Here is a 16,897-nt window from a genome sequence, read left to right on the forward strand (position 1 = left end):
AGCAGTAGATGATAGCCTAAGTCCTTGGGCCCCTGCACCCGTGTGGGAGACCTGGAAGAAGCTCCTGGATCCTGGCTTCAGATTGGTGCAGCTCCAACCGTTGCGGCCATCTGGGGAGTGAGCCAGTGGATGGAAGAACTTTCTCTCTGTCTCTACCTTTCTCTGTAACTCTGTCTTTCAAATAAATAAAATAAATCTTTAAAGAAAAAGCAGCTTCTAACTTCTGGATATCAATAGTAATTCAGGATCAGTTTGGTGCTATAGTTGCTCTAGGGCTGGTTAGTAGGACAACTAATTTCTATGTAATACACAGTGTTCAAAATTGCTAGTACTTTGTCACAGATTTGGACCAAGTGCCTGCAGGGTAGGGTACAATATGAACTAAAGTCTTTGAGGTGAAAAACATAACCAGAAGACATTGTTCAGCTGGAAATAAAGGAATTCAGTATAAATAATAATTTTTAGATTTATGAGTTTTGCCTGGAAATTGGTCTCTGGATTACTTTCTTCTTACAACTTGATAGGAATGAATCCTGGCAGCAGGTCAAGAAGGCAAAGTTGGGGGAAAATGCAGGGGAGAGGAAATCTGGACACATTGTAAATAGCAATTGAGATAAATGTTCTAAACTATGGCTTAATTATATCTAATGTTTTATTCCATTTTATTTATTTATTTACTTTTGTAGTAGGAGTCTCTTTGAAATCCTTGATTTAAGGTATAATTATATGCCTCTCCACAATATAGTAATCTGTGATTGTAAGCAGACTCTCACTTGGAAACTTAAAACAAAAGTTGATTTGTTGCTTCTAACTCCAAAGAGGACAGTTTTACTGACAGAGTATGTCATATCTATCTATATTTTGGTGGTATATGCTACAAGTTTTATAGACTATGTTTGATTTTTATATCATATAATCAAAATTATTTTCATACATGGTATCCTGTGAAGTTAAAGACACTGGGGAATTATCAATAACAGCAATTATTTGTGACACCTAGGGAGGAAAATGTCTATGACAAAGTCAAAACCAGATTCACTGGTGCTGTGTCACAAACATCCTGGGTTTTCAAGAAATGCAACAAATAGTATAGAAGTAGCATATAATCTTCAGAGACCCTTTATTGTATATTCCCATGGTGAAATTTGATGAACTGACATATCAACTTAAAAGCTGAGTAAAAGGAAAAATCCATGATTATTTGATGTACTAGAGGTGAAAACCATTGCAAATACAACTTGCTGTTTTCACTTTTTCTCTCATTTATTTAAAATATTTGTTCTGTTGACAGAGTTTTCTTTTCTGGGTTTAAGAACATCACTGCTTTGTATGAGAGTACAGGCTAATAATAAAACTGATCTGAACCTGTAGTTTTAAAAAAAAGTATTGTATGGCCTAAAGCTATCTTTGTTGACTTTAAGTGTGATCAAGAAAATATAAATAGAAGATATATTAAGTTAATAAATGTTGAATATGTTAATATGTTATATATAATATGTTAAACATATAATATGTTAAACATGTTAAATAAATAAATAGATGGCCGGCACCAAGGCTCACTAGGCTAATCCTCTGCCTGCGGCCCTGACACACCAGGTTCTAGTCCTGGTCGGGGTGCCGGATTCTGTCTCGGTTGCTCCTCTTCCAGTCCAGCTCTCTGCTGTGGCCCGGGAAGGCAGTGGAGGATGGCCCAAGTGCTTGGGCCCTGCACCCACATGGGAGACCAGGAGAAGCACCTGGCTCCTGGCTTCAGATCAGCGCAGTGCACCGGCCGGCCGCAGCACACTGGCCCCAGCGGCCATTGGGGGGTGAACCAACGGAAAAAAGGAAGGCCTTTCTGTCTGTCTCTCTCTCTCTCTCACTGGCCACTCTGCCTGTCAAATAAATAAATAAATAAATAAATAAATAAATAAAAATACATTATTTTAACAGTTCATCTAATTATTATAGGAGTATAAATTGACACAGCTGCTTTCGAAATCTGCTTGGCAGAATCTATCACAGTGAAACATCTGCATAACCTGTGGACCAGCAGTCCCACCTCAGGGGTATATAATATGCAGGAACAGGTGCTTATATCTACCAAGATATGTGTGACAATGCCTATGACAACTTACTCCTGATATACCCAAAGTGAAAATAATCCAATTGTCCAACAACACTAGAGTGAAGAAACAAATTGTGAAAAAGTCATACAGTGAAATCTCACATTATAATGAAAAGGAATATCCTACTGTTAATTGTAATAACATGATAAACTAGGCAGCATAATGTTGAACAAAATATAGGCACAATAGAATATACATTACATAGTTACATGAATATGAAGTTCTAAAAGAAACAAACAAACCTATGGTAATGGAAGTCTGACTAGAGACTACTTCAAGGGGTGGATGTTGACTTGGGTCGAGGAAGTTTTCTGGTATGTTGTAAACCTTTACTTCTTGAGCTGGATGAGAGTTATGTGTGCATGTGTGTGTGTGTGTGTGTGTATGTGTTCATGTGTCTAAGAGTGTGTATAAATATATATGTGTATATATTTACATTTATGTAAAAATCAGCAAACACTTTAAAAGTAAAAATAAATAAAAAGAGAAAAATCATTTACATATTGTGTAAATCAGCTTCCACATTTACAACAAAATTTAATTTTAATAATCCATCTTAATGAAAAGACAGCTAAGCTTTGGGATGACAACAGAAGCACAAATTCTCTTCACTCTTTGGTATGCACACACATGTCTGGACCTAAATTATTTATGACTGTGTAACCTCATTGACCCTCATACTTGGAAGAAACTTTATATGTCATCCAATACAGTGATTCATCCAAATCTTGTCTGTAGCGTTCCCTCTGGTTGGTCAGACTTCTATTGTGGACTATCCCCTGGAGACCAGAATGCATTGCAATCTCCTCGTTCAGGGCTTGTGGTCTTTGGGAAAACATCCTCAGGTTAAGATCTGGAACTGGCCTTGTCTGTCCATTTTTCTTATTTCTAACCCTTGGGAGCTTGCAGTTAAGTGGACAAGGAACTGTCCTGTTGCTCTGTATCCTGAACATCATAGTTTTTCTTGAACATGCATACATAAAGAAATAGGCATATTTTCAGGGATATTTCTGTTGATATCCCCTTTTAATTAATAACTGAAGTTCTTCTAAGAACTATTTTCTTGATATGCATCTTCTCAAAATTTTTCTCTTGGAGATGAAATATGTGATTATTAATTTTGTGGCTATAACAATCTGGGAACTTTCTCAGAATCCATTCATCTGTACTAATATATCTATCCCCACCCCGTGTGTGTGTGTGTGTATTAGCATATACATATATATGTATGTACTATATATATATATGTATATACTACATATATATGTATATACTGATATGATCCATATATCTCTATATCTATTGCTGAATACCCTTGTGCTCCTAGCAGTGAGCCTTTTCTTCTTGTCAATACAGAGAACCACAAATCTACAATCCATTTACTCCTTCAATGCTTATTTATTGATAGTCACTTATGTTCTTGTAATGTTTAGTTATCCAGTGATAAGTAAAGAAAGATATTTTATCTGTTTCTTTGAAGTTTTCACTCTACTAAAATTATTAATCTCATATTTGCATGAAAAAAGTGGAGTCAAACTTTGATAAGTCCATGACGGAAAGATATATGGTATTAGGAAAGCATAAAATAAGACATCATTAAGCATCATAAAATAAGACACCAGCTAAGTCTTTACTGGAGGAATTAAAACTGAGAAGACAGATAAATTAAGATTTAAAAAAAGGACAGGAATATCATTTCAGTAAGATGAGATAGCATGAGCAAGGGTTTATAGGAGGAAGTCAAAATGGAACATATCACATTTAAAGAGTAGAAAGGATGATGCCAGTCTATTTGGAATAGAGAAAGCAAAGAATGATATGGCATGCTATGAGCTTAGAAATACAGGAAAGAGAGCATTGATGGGTGAGTTGGCGTGGAGGAGACTGTTGTAGAAGAAGAGCAGGTCAAGGAATTGGCTGAGCAGATGTTGAGACGGTCATCCTCTTGGATGCAAACTTTAAGGCAAAGTTGAAATGCATAACTCCATGCCAGACAAGTTGATGAGTGTGAGGGAGCAACCAGGAGGTCACAAATCATGTAGAATGGATTATAGTTGCCAGAATTCTTTAAGAACATCTATAATTTCTCTGTGGAGAATTATGTCTTTTAAAGGTGAATGCTAATACAAATGACCATTGTCATTGAGCATGATTACAGTAGTTATTAGCTTTATATGAACCTTACAATTTTATGATGTAAGTACTTATGTAGGTACTTATTAAACACACTTAAAAATTGGGGAAGAATTTTATGGGAAGAGGAGACATAGGGAAAATTAAGGCCTAATGGCCCCCTGGAATATGTAGTGGTAAGCTAAGGTGCTCATATTTATTTTGAAGTTCCTGGAGAGTCAAACAAGGGCTGCCATAGTTTGGTGAACATTTTGTGGACTGATGGTAACTGCTTTAGTAAGAATCACTTAGAAGTGTTGCACTGGGTAAATTGCAGAAGGCAGCGAAGAAGACAAAGGAATGCGTTTAAGAGTCAGCTACATTTGTCTGAATGACAATTCAAGCTTTTAGGAGACAGGAATAAACTAATGAGTTAATTAACAGTTTATTCTTCATTTTTAGAGTTTTAAATTTTGATGCACTTATTTAAAGACAATAAATAGAATTAAATAATTCACAGCATTTGGCATAGCAGGTTAAGCCTCCCCTTGTGATGCCAGCATCCTATATCAGAGTGCTGGGCTGAGTTCTGACTGTCCTGTTTCTGATCCAGCTTCCTGCTTTATAACAAATTCACAATCTCTGCGTTACACCCAAGTGTTCAAGAACTTGTGCACATTTTCCATATTCCCTCCTATGCTTTATAACTTGAGATAAATGGAGCTTGGCCTTGCATTACCATTGATGCTCCTCAAAAAGGAATCAAAAGAGAGCTGGTCAAACAGATAGCTGAAGACATGGAAAAAGGTAGTATAGTATTGAAAACCCCAGAGGAGATTCTGAAAATTCACAAAGATAAAAGTAGATAAATAGTTACCAAGGGTTGGGGGCAAGGAGGAGGGTGGAATGAAGTTTGGAGACTATTAAAGGGTAGAGAGTTTCTTTTGAGAATGATCAAAACGTTCCAGAATTAGTGAATATGGTTACAAAATTGTATGAACATATTTTTTTTTGAGCTTAACAATATTTAACAGTGGCTTTATTAATAAGTGAATGCTTGAAAGAATTCACATTAAATTCAATTTACTTCACATGAATGTCTGCAAATACATCATTAACAATTCCTTAATATTTCAAATCAACCAATTTGAGGTACCGAAGACTTGCTCTCAAATAATTCTTCGGAGGTGACATGAAGACTGAAAGAAGCCTGTGACTTGAGTCCAAGTCTCGAACCGACAACCACTAAATCATCACTGGTGAACTCATACGAGGGGACTTCAAGGTTGAGGGGGGCAGGCCCCTTCCTGATCCTGCCAGACGCAGTACTGGCAGGGCAGTAGTAGCCACCAAAATCTCCTGCATTTGCAGTGGGCACACAGCCAAGATGCGTGCAAACACCTATCAGGATAACCCACTCAGGCTTCTTTACTCGGTCTAAATCATGCTGTGGATCCCTCAACTGGGACACTTCAAAGGCAGCTTCCTGTTCAATTTCCTTCTGGGTTCTATGGCGCACAAACAGGGGTTTGCCTCTCCATTTGAAAGCCATATTCTTGCCTTCTGGAATATCAGATAACTTGATTTCAATTTTCGACATGGCCAACACATCAGCTGAAGCACTCATGCTGGAAACAAACTGGGAGACAACATTCTTGGCAGCATATGCGACTCCCACAGTAGCTGTTGCTGTTACCAAATATGAGAAACCTTTTCTAGCTTCACTGCTGTCTCTTGAAGACTTTGTACTATCTAAAACTTCATTGCGTCGATAGTCAGAGAAGTCAGGCACTTTGACATCTGTATGGGAATAACGAACAGAAGCAGGGACATTGAGGCCCACGGAGACGACCAGAGGCCGGCCCACGGCCTGGCCACTCAGCGACTCCCGGCACAGGAAGGGTCGCTTCACGTCCAGCACAGGCGGTTCCGGGGTGGCGGGCACCGCGGCCTGCACCAGGGGCCGCAGCGCGCCCGCCACCCCGCGGGACGTGGCCGACAGGACCGGCGCGAACGGGCCGGAGCGGGCGGCGACCGACAACATATATGAACGTATTTTTTAAAACTACTAAATTGTATTACTTGAAACAATTAAAAATTAATTTAAAAAAGAAAATGCCAGAAAGGCAGAGATATTGAATCATGAAAAGCAAATCAAGCACATGTAATACCAGATGTGTTGAAGACTCATGGAAAGGCGATGGGATTTAGTAATTAGGAAACCGGTAATGAGACTAAAGACAACAGTTAGAATCAAATAGTCACTGTCCTCCTTTTTATGCCTCATAAATATATAAATTATGAAGTATTCCTTCACATACTTCTATCTCTATTAGAAGAATATAATACATTCTGCAGGAAATGTGTTCACTTTATATAAATTAAAGAAGATAACCTGTGAGTGCTCAGCTCACTGGGGTGAAGTTAAGTCTCATTTTTACAGTTCTTCTAAAACCAAAACCAAACTATAGAATCAGGTAAGTTTATGTTGTACTAACCCAAGCATCACCTCTGACAGCCCCAAATGGAGCAGGAGTTATCTTCTTTGTATTCTGACACCTAGTTTCTGTGGTGTGGCTGTTTGGCTTGTTATCTGACCTGCCTTGTGGGAGTTCATTGATGGAATCCTTCTGATGTAGTGATCCTGGCCGAATATGTTTTCTCTGAACCACATTTACTTGACTTGAAAACTGAGAATAATAAACGTTAATCTGAGTACCTGTTATGAGAAAAAGTATAGGAAAGTACATTGTAAATTATTCAGTGTATTTATTGTATTGAGGAAATAAACCTTTTATTTACTTTTGTAAATATTTATTTATTTATCTATTTATTTACTTGAAATGCACAATGACAGAGAGAAGGAGGAAGATCTTCCATCACTGGTTCACAGCCCAAGTGGCCACAATGGGTGGAAATCATACAGGCTAAAGCCAGGAGCCTAAACTCCATCCAGGTCTCTCTTGTGAATGGGATGGGTTCAAGTACTTGGGCCATCTTTTACTTCCCCCTTGGCACATTAGCAGGTTGCTGGATCAGAAACAAGCAACTGGAACTCAGATAGGCACTCCAATATGGTATGCTGGAATTGCAAGTAGTGGTTTAACCCAATGCTCCACAATGGCAGCCCTTACTTATATTTTAACTCTAACCTGGTATAGGACCAGCCTCTTAATGCTTTGTGAATGGGGTCATAGAATTCACCACTACATATGTCTTGCAGAGGTCTTTCTTGCTCAGTAGTTACTGGTTTTGTGGAGTACTGTTTAAATGAGACTCCAGTCTCATCCCATGATTGACCTTCTTATTGCCTTCATCTTATTTTTTTTTTTCATTTCTTTTTATTCTGTTCTTCACTTAGGTTTTCCAAATGAGCCTGCTGCAGTCATTGCCCTCAGCACCATTAAGGAATGGCTGGCCAAGAATCACCATGAGGTAAGAGAAACGGCACAACCAGCAAACAATCACGGGGGCATCATTTGATCCTCTTTTCTGGAAAAAGTTGATAATTTTCATAAATATAAACTAGACTTAGTCTTTGAGCCAAAGGTAGCTAATCATTCCTCATTCACTTTACTTGAATGTTTAAATATTTTCTCATAATTGGCAACTATATGGATCAGCTTGATGGTGAAAATGGGTAAAATCAGATTCCTTTAGCCACAATCTCGTTTTTATATCTTTAGATAATATGAATTGTATATGTGAAAGAGAGAACATGATGTGTTTCATAAATAACAAGAGGGCTTCCTGTGCTCTTTTCCTTAAAGAGTTAAATTAGCTCTGTTGAAAGGAGATTCCTGGTATACCGCAATTTTTGGTTATGTATGCTCTCTTTACTTCTAAATAATCACTTTCCTAAAGTGACTTTTGAGTGTGGGATTGGAGTGGGCTTGGATAATTGATAGCTAAATTTTTATGATCAAGATTTTTTATGAAACTAAATGCTTCCATCAGAGTATTCATCACACCTCCTATTCTGCTTATTAATTAAGATCTTTGGGATGTACTCAGTGAGGAATAGGAGAATTACTCAAGTAAGTAAAGCAACAAAATAACTAGAGATCATGGAGCTTAGATTGCAGAGGTTTGTTGATTTAAATACTATAAAAGCAAATAGGTTTCAAACAGTACATTATTTTGTGTTTATTTTTAGATATTCTTATAAATGCTATCAAAATTTTGCTTTGTTTTTATGACTGACCATGAATTTAATTTTCTCCTTGGATGAGAGATTATTTGAAAATGGATGGGTATCAAATATGCTATGGTGGTTTCCTAGTGAGAGATAGCTCTTGGTGCCTTTGTATGTTTGAAGAAACAGCAGTGTACTTTTCTAGTTACTGTAAAGATTTTTCAACGAGGTATGAACATTGTTAACCTCAAGTAGAAGTGACGATACATGGCCAAACATATTCATTTGGTGCTTGCTGTTTCTTTTCCTTTTTTAAAAAAAATGTTTAAATATGACAATTTCAGTTTAAAGGACATCTTTAAATTACCTCAAAAAATTTAAAACAAAGAATAAAAACAAAAAAATTGCCAGTTTACAAAACAAATCTTCTATATGTGTTACCTTATTTTCACAACAATGTCAGGAAATGTATAGGAGAGATATATTGCTATCCTCATTCTCATCCAGCATGAAAAGATAAAATAACATACTCAAAACTGGAAAGTCAAGATTCTGACCCACTTCTCGGGACTATAACAGCCGTTCTTCATCAGAATGACACGGAGGCCAGGGAGAGAAGCTCCTCTCCTTTGAAAGTCAGTTATCCTCAGTGGATGTCTTGGTCACTGTAAATGCTCCTCTCCTGGACCATCTGCTTTGCCAGTGTGTAGTATGATTCACGAGTGAAAGCTGATAACTGGGCAAGTGTACCATACAGATCCATCATTTCCACTGGAACACTAATCCAAGGCTATGCCCCACTTGGGGAGGTTCACATGTGTCATCACGTCATGTGATGGAGGTCCACATAAACACATACTGTTGAGGAGATGATGATGAAGAGTAAGTGTATTGGTCACATTTACACCTCATTCACACACTCTAGTAATGGATTCTTTCTGTTTAAACTGTTCAGAATGTTATTTTCCATTGAAAGTTCTTAACCTGGTGTTTCTTATTTAATTCACTTGTCTATCCTGCCTTCAAATCCATCCTTCTGCTTTTGTAGCCTTTTTCTTGCCCATTTCATGGACTCATTTTAGAAAATTTAGATAATTTGGACTGGGAAAATGTTAGTTATTGCTACTGTAAGTTTGACATTTCCTGTGTTGATTCCTGTTTTAAAAGGCACATCGTTTTAATGTGCATTGTCTAGTTTAAGCAAGTTGAATGAATCAAGTGGTATTTATTAAATGAATTATATGTGGTAAATCATAGATAAAAAGCCATACAAGTTGATTATCTAGCAGTGTTTTGATTTTTCTTCTGTTAAAATAAACAAACTAGGTAAGGACTTAAGAAAGAATATTGCTTCTAATTCAGCTGTCTCTTCACTGCAGTATTGTTTTGACATCCTTATTGTTTAAGTGATTTATTTATTAATTCACTCATTTGATAAATATTTATTGAATCCTTGTAAGCATCTGGTATTTTTCTAATATAGCAAAGATATAACACTGAATAACAAAATCCTTGCCTTGTGAGATTCATGGTCTAGGAAGAAACATAAATTAAGCAAATAAATAAATAATTAATTGAAATATTTCAAAGAGTGCTTTACAAAATGAAGCAGAGTAATTGTATAGTGAGTTATTGAGGGGTGTGGTTTTTAGATAATGTAGGTATTCTCTGAGGATATAATCTTGGAATAAACATTTGTGAAATGGGAGGGATTAAGTCAAGCCACACAGAGGTTTGAGATACAACATTCCACACAGAAGGAATAGCAAGAAGAAAAAAAAAAAAAAAAAAAAACTCTGACAGGCAGTGAGTTTACTATTAGCAGACAACGGCATGAGAAACAGTTTTCTTGGAGCAGAAAGGTAAAGAATAGCAGGATATAAATTTAGAGAAAAAGATAGAGGTCAGATTATAGAGTTGCAGTTCACAGAGAGATTCTGAGTTCTATTCAAAGTCTAATGAGGAGTTGTTGGAGGGTTTTATGTAAGGAAACACCATAATTTAATTCACTCTAAAAACAAGTTGTGCTGCTCTGTGGAAAAATGGACTTTGGAAACAGGAGAGTAGGAAACAGAAACCACTTAAGAATTTCCTTTGGGAAATCCAGGCAACGGATGCGGGTGCTTTGGAAAGCAGGGATAGTAGAAAAAGAAGTAACCAGCATTCAGTTTCCAGTATACTTTGACAAGAGAGCCAGCTTGACTTGAGGCTTGTTTTCACTAGGACAGACAATGCTGCTATTAAAAACCACCATGAATCTCATTATCATAATGCATCAAATGTTTATTTCTTACTCACACTCATTTTATATGTTGAGTCAGCAGAGGACTCTAGCTTAGTCAGGAACCCATGCTGTGATATTCTACTGTGTAGAATGTCATCTATCATAATACAGGAAAAGATAATCAATTCCTTTGTCAAAATCCTTCCACAAAGGTAATGTCGCATGCAACTTCCCCTCACATTCAATTCATTTGTGGAATTCTTTACACAAAGGAATGATGCACATAACTTCTTGCATTTCATTGTCAAAATAATCCACCCTGGAACTAAGTTCTAGAGTAGGAGGATATGCAATCCTTTGGTATGCTGAGATTAGAATAAAACTTAATATTGACAAAGGGTAATAATGTCTGTTCTAGAGAGAAATAAAATATGAGGTATAACTAAACAAGAGTCAAAAATGATAACTAAACTTTTGACCTGAGCACCTAGGTAAATTTTGGTACATTTACTGAAATGAAGAAAAAATTGGTATGAATGTGTTTCTTTGAAACATATAAATAGAACAAGAAGTATGTTATAGATAGTTAAGACAGATGATTTTAGATATTCTATGAAGTTTTTAAATAGACATTTGGATTTTTTGAGTCTGAACCTTAAAGTAAGAAATTGATGAAATTGGTCAGATCACCATAACTTCAATTATGATTTGGATCTTAGTTTGAGCTTGCTGACAAAAATACAAATTCAGTCAAATTGGTTAAATAAAGGAGAATATACTCAATGAAATATATTCTAGTTAAATATATTTGAGGGCCAGAAATAGAGCTCAGTCTCATCAATTACTGGAATCCCAAACTACAAATTCAACAAGAGCAAGGCAGCTCATTTTCATATTCATTCTCTCTCTCTCTCTCCTCTCTCTCTTCCTCGTTTCCTTCCTCCTTCCCTCTCTCTCTCATTCTTTTTTAATTTTATTAAATTTTATTATTAGTTTGCACATTATCTTCCAATGACTATGCCATTGCACTCATCAGTAAATCAGCCCTGTGTGAAGCAAGATTGGAGTTGAGTTTGGTAGGTAAGGTTGAATCTCCTCTGACCCTTAGCTGATAAGGTACCCCTGAGATATTCCTCTTGGAAACTAGAGACTCTGTGTCATGTGATTCTCTTATCGGTGGCCTTCCTTCCCTTGGGCAGGTTTGTACATCATTCCATGGTACACATTTTTTGTGGAATTTTGTTCTCACATGTGAATCATCAATGTTGTCATATAACCTTTGAGCACTCATATATCATTGTTTAGTTATCCCCTCATTTCTAAATCATTTGCAATGGACACATCATTTTCCCCAACACAATAGTTGATTTTATTATGCAATTTTGCAAATCCATGCCAGCTAATGTGGTAGGTGATTTCCATGCCCAGAGAAGGGTCTGAATGGAGCCCTAGGACCCAGTAGATAGGAAAAATGCTGTGTGAGCCACATCTATTTGTTTAATATTTCCAAATATAAACTCTGAAGAGACTGTTATCACCACTTGTTCAAGAGGATTCAGAAACTTGAGGGAGGGAGCCCAGCTGAACAAATAGCGCTGTTGGCTCTGATTGCAGCAAATCTAGTGGAAGAGAAAAAACAGGACTCTTAACAAAAAGAGGAAGAGGAGGAAGAGAAGGAGGAAGGAAAGGAGCAGGTGGAGGAGAAATAATTAGGGCAAAAAAAAGACATGTCAGAACTAAAATTTACAGTGACTCCTGAATTGAAAATTTAATTAAAAAAAGATTTTTTTCTACTGAGAACTGAATTGTTGCTATGAGAATAACAGATAGAGGAATTATCTCAAGCACAAAACAGAAGTACATAGAAATGGAAATCATGACTGAAGAGATAAGATACGTGGCAGAGAAACCCAGGGATCAAATATGAAGTGGGCAAGGGATGAAGATGACTCACTGGCATTTTCAGCTAAATTAGGTGTTCAGAACTTCTGAGTTCAGAAAAACCAAAAGAACATCGGAGTTGGCTATAAAAAACTTAGTAGTACATAGCATGATAACCTTTGCAGACATGCCCTATTTTTCTCTAGTAGTAGCTGTATTGTGGAGATAGGTGGGGAAAATAAGGGGCTGTTATGGAAATGAACACAGGACACGTGGCCCAGACGCTGAAGTTGGAGTGGCTGCTCTGTGTTATCACACATAGCTTCATGCATTCCTCATTTTTCATGCAGTCTAAAAATATCATGCCTTTTGAAACCGTGATCCCCACACTGCACTGCTCTGAGGCCCCCTGTACACATCAGGAAGAAATGTTTTTAGTGCCTCTTCTATTGTTCTACTGCAGGGATTCACATGACATTTAGCTGTTGGTCTCTGGGGGCAATCTACCTTTTTGCAGTTTTTTTCTCATAAAAGCAGACAAACAGGATCTCTCTCACCCTAAAAAGCTACAAACAGCTAATATTGAGAGATATTTCTAAGTTATGCAGGTCATTCTCAGTGTTTCAAACACCAGAAGGGAGCCAGCATCCTACAGCATATAGCACATATCTTAAATCTTCCGGGGAGTTCTCTTCATCAGAGGATAAGGTATCCAGGATAAAGATTCTAATTTGGAGGGTCTTTGGATTTCCTGGGAACTTTGAAACGTGGATAGAAGCCCAGAAATACTAATCAGGGCTCAGTTGTATCATGAAGGAAAGTTGAATTCCCCTCCTCCCAGTGGCAATTAGAAAGCTGCAGATGAACAGATGCAGAGCATTCTAGAAGGCTGTACTCTAAGCCGTGGACACATGCAGCCTTCCAGAAAAGAAAGCTCAGCTCAGCGGAGGCCTACCCCAGCTTCCTCCCTGCACACTGCTCTGGTGGGATTGTTCCTCCATTGAGTGACTCCATGAGAATTCTGAATCTCCTCCCTCAAACCAACACCCCTTTCCCCAACTCATAGATCCTGCTATCCTGGGGTAGGAACAATTCAGTGGGGAACCTTTGGTTCATCTTTGAAGACCTTTAGTAAGCACCTGGCTAGACTTGGAAATTATTGACAGGAAAGAAACATTAGCTCTGCAGTTTCAAACCCAAAATCAGTTTTCTATGTAAGAGCAAGGTGGAAGTTTTCTCACATTGCATGCAGAGCTTGAGTCTGTGCTTTTAACGCAGATTGTTACTGAAAATGTTAAATATCATATATTTATCATTTAAACTGTTTTTCATTTTTTCTGTTCCTTCTGAGGGAAACCCAGCGCCTGTGCTATGGTTATTGCCTACAGATAATGGCAGGGTACCCAGAGATTCTGTGTAGCAGTGCTAACCTTGGAAGACATCCGGAACTATGGCTTGCTTCTAGCCATGGTCCCAGACCTTGCCCAGTGTTGTCAAGATCTCAAGGTCAGCTGGTGGTAGCCAGAGAATAATACTTTTTTTGTGTTTATTACGGTGGCCTTTGGAAATGAAGACCTCAGTTTTGATGACATGGAAGTAGTTAGCATTGTCATCTTCCCCTGCCTTCCAGTATTCAGATACCTAATCCAAAAAAGTCTTGAAAAGGCAGTATATATTTCTCTATCCCAGAAAGTAGAATTGGAAATGCGTTGAAGAAAATAACAATCTCCTGAGTGGTTTATATCCTTCTCTAGTTTTTTTTTTTTTTTTTTAAATAGGCTTTTTATGTTTAAAACTTTTGACTATTTGTTGGGAGACAAAGAGGGAGATATAGAAAGGGAGAACAAGAGTTAAGAACTCCTATCCATTGGTTTACCTCTCAGTAATTCATGGTGGTTGGGACTGGGCCCTGGTCAATGACAGACAGCAGGAAGTCCATCCAGGTCTCCCATGTGAGTGACAGGAGCCCAGTCACTTGAATAATTGCTGCTGCCTCTCAGGATCTGCATTAGCAGGAGTAGAGTCGGGAGCTGGAGCCAAATATTCTGATCCAGCTGAATCCAGGTACTCTGATGTGGTTACAGGCCTCTTAACCACAATGCTAAATGTTTATCACTTTCATGCAAACTTGTCAAGGTTGAGGACACAGCCACTTATTTCCTCATTATGGATCTCAAAGGAACTATTGCACTTTAGCTTTTGGTGCCAAAACTATTTTTCCCTTTCTTGGCAGAAGTCTTTGAACATATGCAGAGTTAAAAATTGTTTGTCACTTTTGTTTTGGAATCACATTATGGATCACACACATACACACACACCAAAACACACACACACACACACACACACACAACAGTGTAGGAACTGCCTTACATCACTGACATGCAACTGCTTGGGATCTTTGTGGTTCTTCAAATGGGAATTTAAATGAAACATGAAATGATGCTTACATTTATGATGAGAAAAGTATATCCTTTGTACCAAGCTCCAATTCCTAGGAAGATTATTTTCAGAAAACCCAAAACTATAATCTACCATCCTCTGATTCTACCAACACAGGGGTTTGCTTAACACTCAGATACCTGGGAGGAACAAATGCAATGTTCAGTGTTCTTCCTCAGGAAGGTCCTTATATGTCCACAGGCATTTGAGTATATGTGCTGGCCTCAGTATTTTGGTGCAATGTAAGGTTAAGGTATGTATGTTTGGAAAAATAAATTCCATCTTTGAAATACTCACATCCTATGAAGGAATGTGGTTATGGTAATAATAATCATACTATGTTGCTATAAAAATGTATACTTTGACTAGCCCAAGCATGATCTTCAGGTGGAAGCCATGATGCTCATAGGCTGTGACATAATTGAAGAAAATTATTCCCAGACATTGCAGATATGCCACATTGCTTTTATTCTTCAAAAGCCCTGAGGCCTTGCAAGCATTTTCTGTTTCCCCTCACCCTACATGTATCTTTTCATGCTTCTTCCCTCCTTCCCTCTTGTCTTCCACTCCTGCCTTCCTCCTCTGCTCTCTTCCCTGAATCTTCCAAAATACACGCTTGCATATAGTATTTCCCCACTCTCAAGCTGTCTTGGTTGAATTTTGTGACTACCAGTTCCTTTAGTGATCAGAAACCAATTCTATTTCTTCATGCTATAATTCTAAATTCTAATTGTTAAAACGAAAGCCAAGTCCCAAGGGAAACTTCTCCCATCTTGGTGGGAGCATTCCAATGCTTGCATCATCGTGGGATTGCCCCACATAAGAGCTTCCCAAGTGTACAAATCCACTTTCTCTTTAGCTTTACCATCTACTCTTAATAGCCACATTCATGTTTTGTAGCTAGAAATTCACGTCCTGTGAGAGTGTTTCCATACTCCACAAACCCTGCTCTGGTAAGCAAGAACCACAACATATAAGATAATGTAAATTTTGCTACTTCAATTAATGAGTCCATTGCCAGTTAGTCAGTATGCCTAAGAGGGAGAGGGCATTATTCAGATACCTTCATGCATTGAGGGAATGTTGCAGAAGTGTTGTCTCCAGACTCTGTTCTTACTCTGTGTGGGGAGCCGATCAAAGTGTAATGATTTGTTCTTTCCTGCCAGTAATGGATGCCTAGATAAACAAGTTCCCAATCACACCAACTTACAACCCCAAAATAGGTTGATGTGGGAATTTCACTGGCATTGCTACCCAAAGTTGGGAAAGGAAAATGCTGGTAAAATTGCCAAATTCCCTGACACTTTTGGGAATGGGAGGAGATTGAGGTTCTGCTTCAGGAAGAAAACTTACTAAAGATGTCAGACTGTTGGATGGTTCACAGAGTCATAAAGTCCATTCTGTTGGGCTTGAGTGAAGAATCGAAACTAAGGTAAAATATGGTATATTTTAGCAAAAGGGAATGATCGCTCAATTTTATCAACCCAAGCTAATAGTTCTCAGCTAGAGTAAAGGTTGAGAATTGTTTGGAGACTTCCTTTTCAAACTACAATTACTCTATGTCTAAAATAGTTATACTGCTTTGTTGAACCACTGCTTTAATGAGAATGGTATTCATCCTTCAAATGTATTGGGGAAGAAAAATATTTGAGATTAAGTGCCTTAAATAGTAAATGAGTAAGATGCTTTAAAAAATTTAGTCTTTAATTAATTACCTTTATACTTGAGGAGCATAAATATAATTGATTAATTAATTTTTCTATTGCTTGTATCTTTCTCCTCTGTAACTTGGAGATAGGAAACTGAAGTCTTAACAGAAGCCGATATTGAGTACAAGGTAAGAAGTAAATACTGGTGAGATAGAGACTTCTGACAGTTAAACTGGAGGATGCATATCTTTAAAATAATGGAGGAAGAGGTTTACTCAGATGATGTACTCAGGATGCTCCTAGGGTTGAGATTAGCATATTTGCAATTGAATAAAGCTCTTTTCAAAGT

General features: G+C 37.7%; 1 protein-coding gene and 1 pseudogene across 6 annotated transcripts in view; one reads left to right on the plus strand and one right to left on the minus strand.

The window, feature by feature from the left end:
- Positions 1-16,897, plus strand: part of MACROD2 (mono-ADP ribosylhydrolase 2) — a 2,173,823-nt gene that overhangs the window by 1,601,115 nt on the left and 555,811 nt on the right. For all 6 annotated transcript variants that reach the window (XM_051846213.2, XM_051846214.2, XM_008256366.4 and 3 more), the window contains one exon: positions 7,582-7,655. In XM_051846213.2, coding sequence (XP_051702173.1) covers positions 7,582-7,655 — 74 coding nt within the window. The remainder of the gene's footprint in view (positions 1-7,581; positions 7,656-16,897) is intronic.
- On the minus strand, positions 5,225-6,264 carry LOC100348135 (cytochrome b-c1 complex subunit Rieske, mitochondrial pseudogene; annotated as a pseudogene).

Source organism: Oryctolagus cuniculus, chromosome 11 (genome assembly GCF_964237555.1).
Source record: "Oryctolagus cuniculus chromosome 11, mOryCun1.1, whole genome shotgun sequence".
NCBI lineage: Eukaryota > Metazoa > Chordata > Mammalia > Lagomorpha > Leporidae > Oryctolagus > Oryctolagus cuniculus.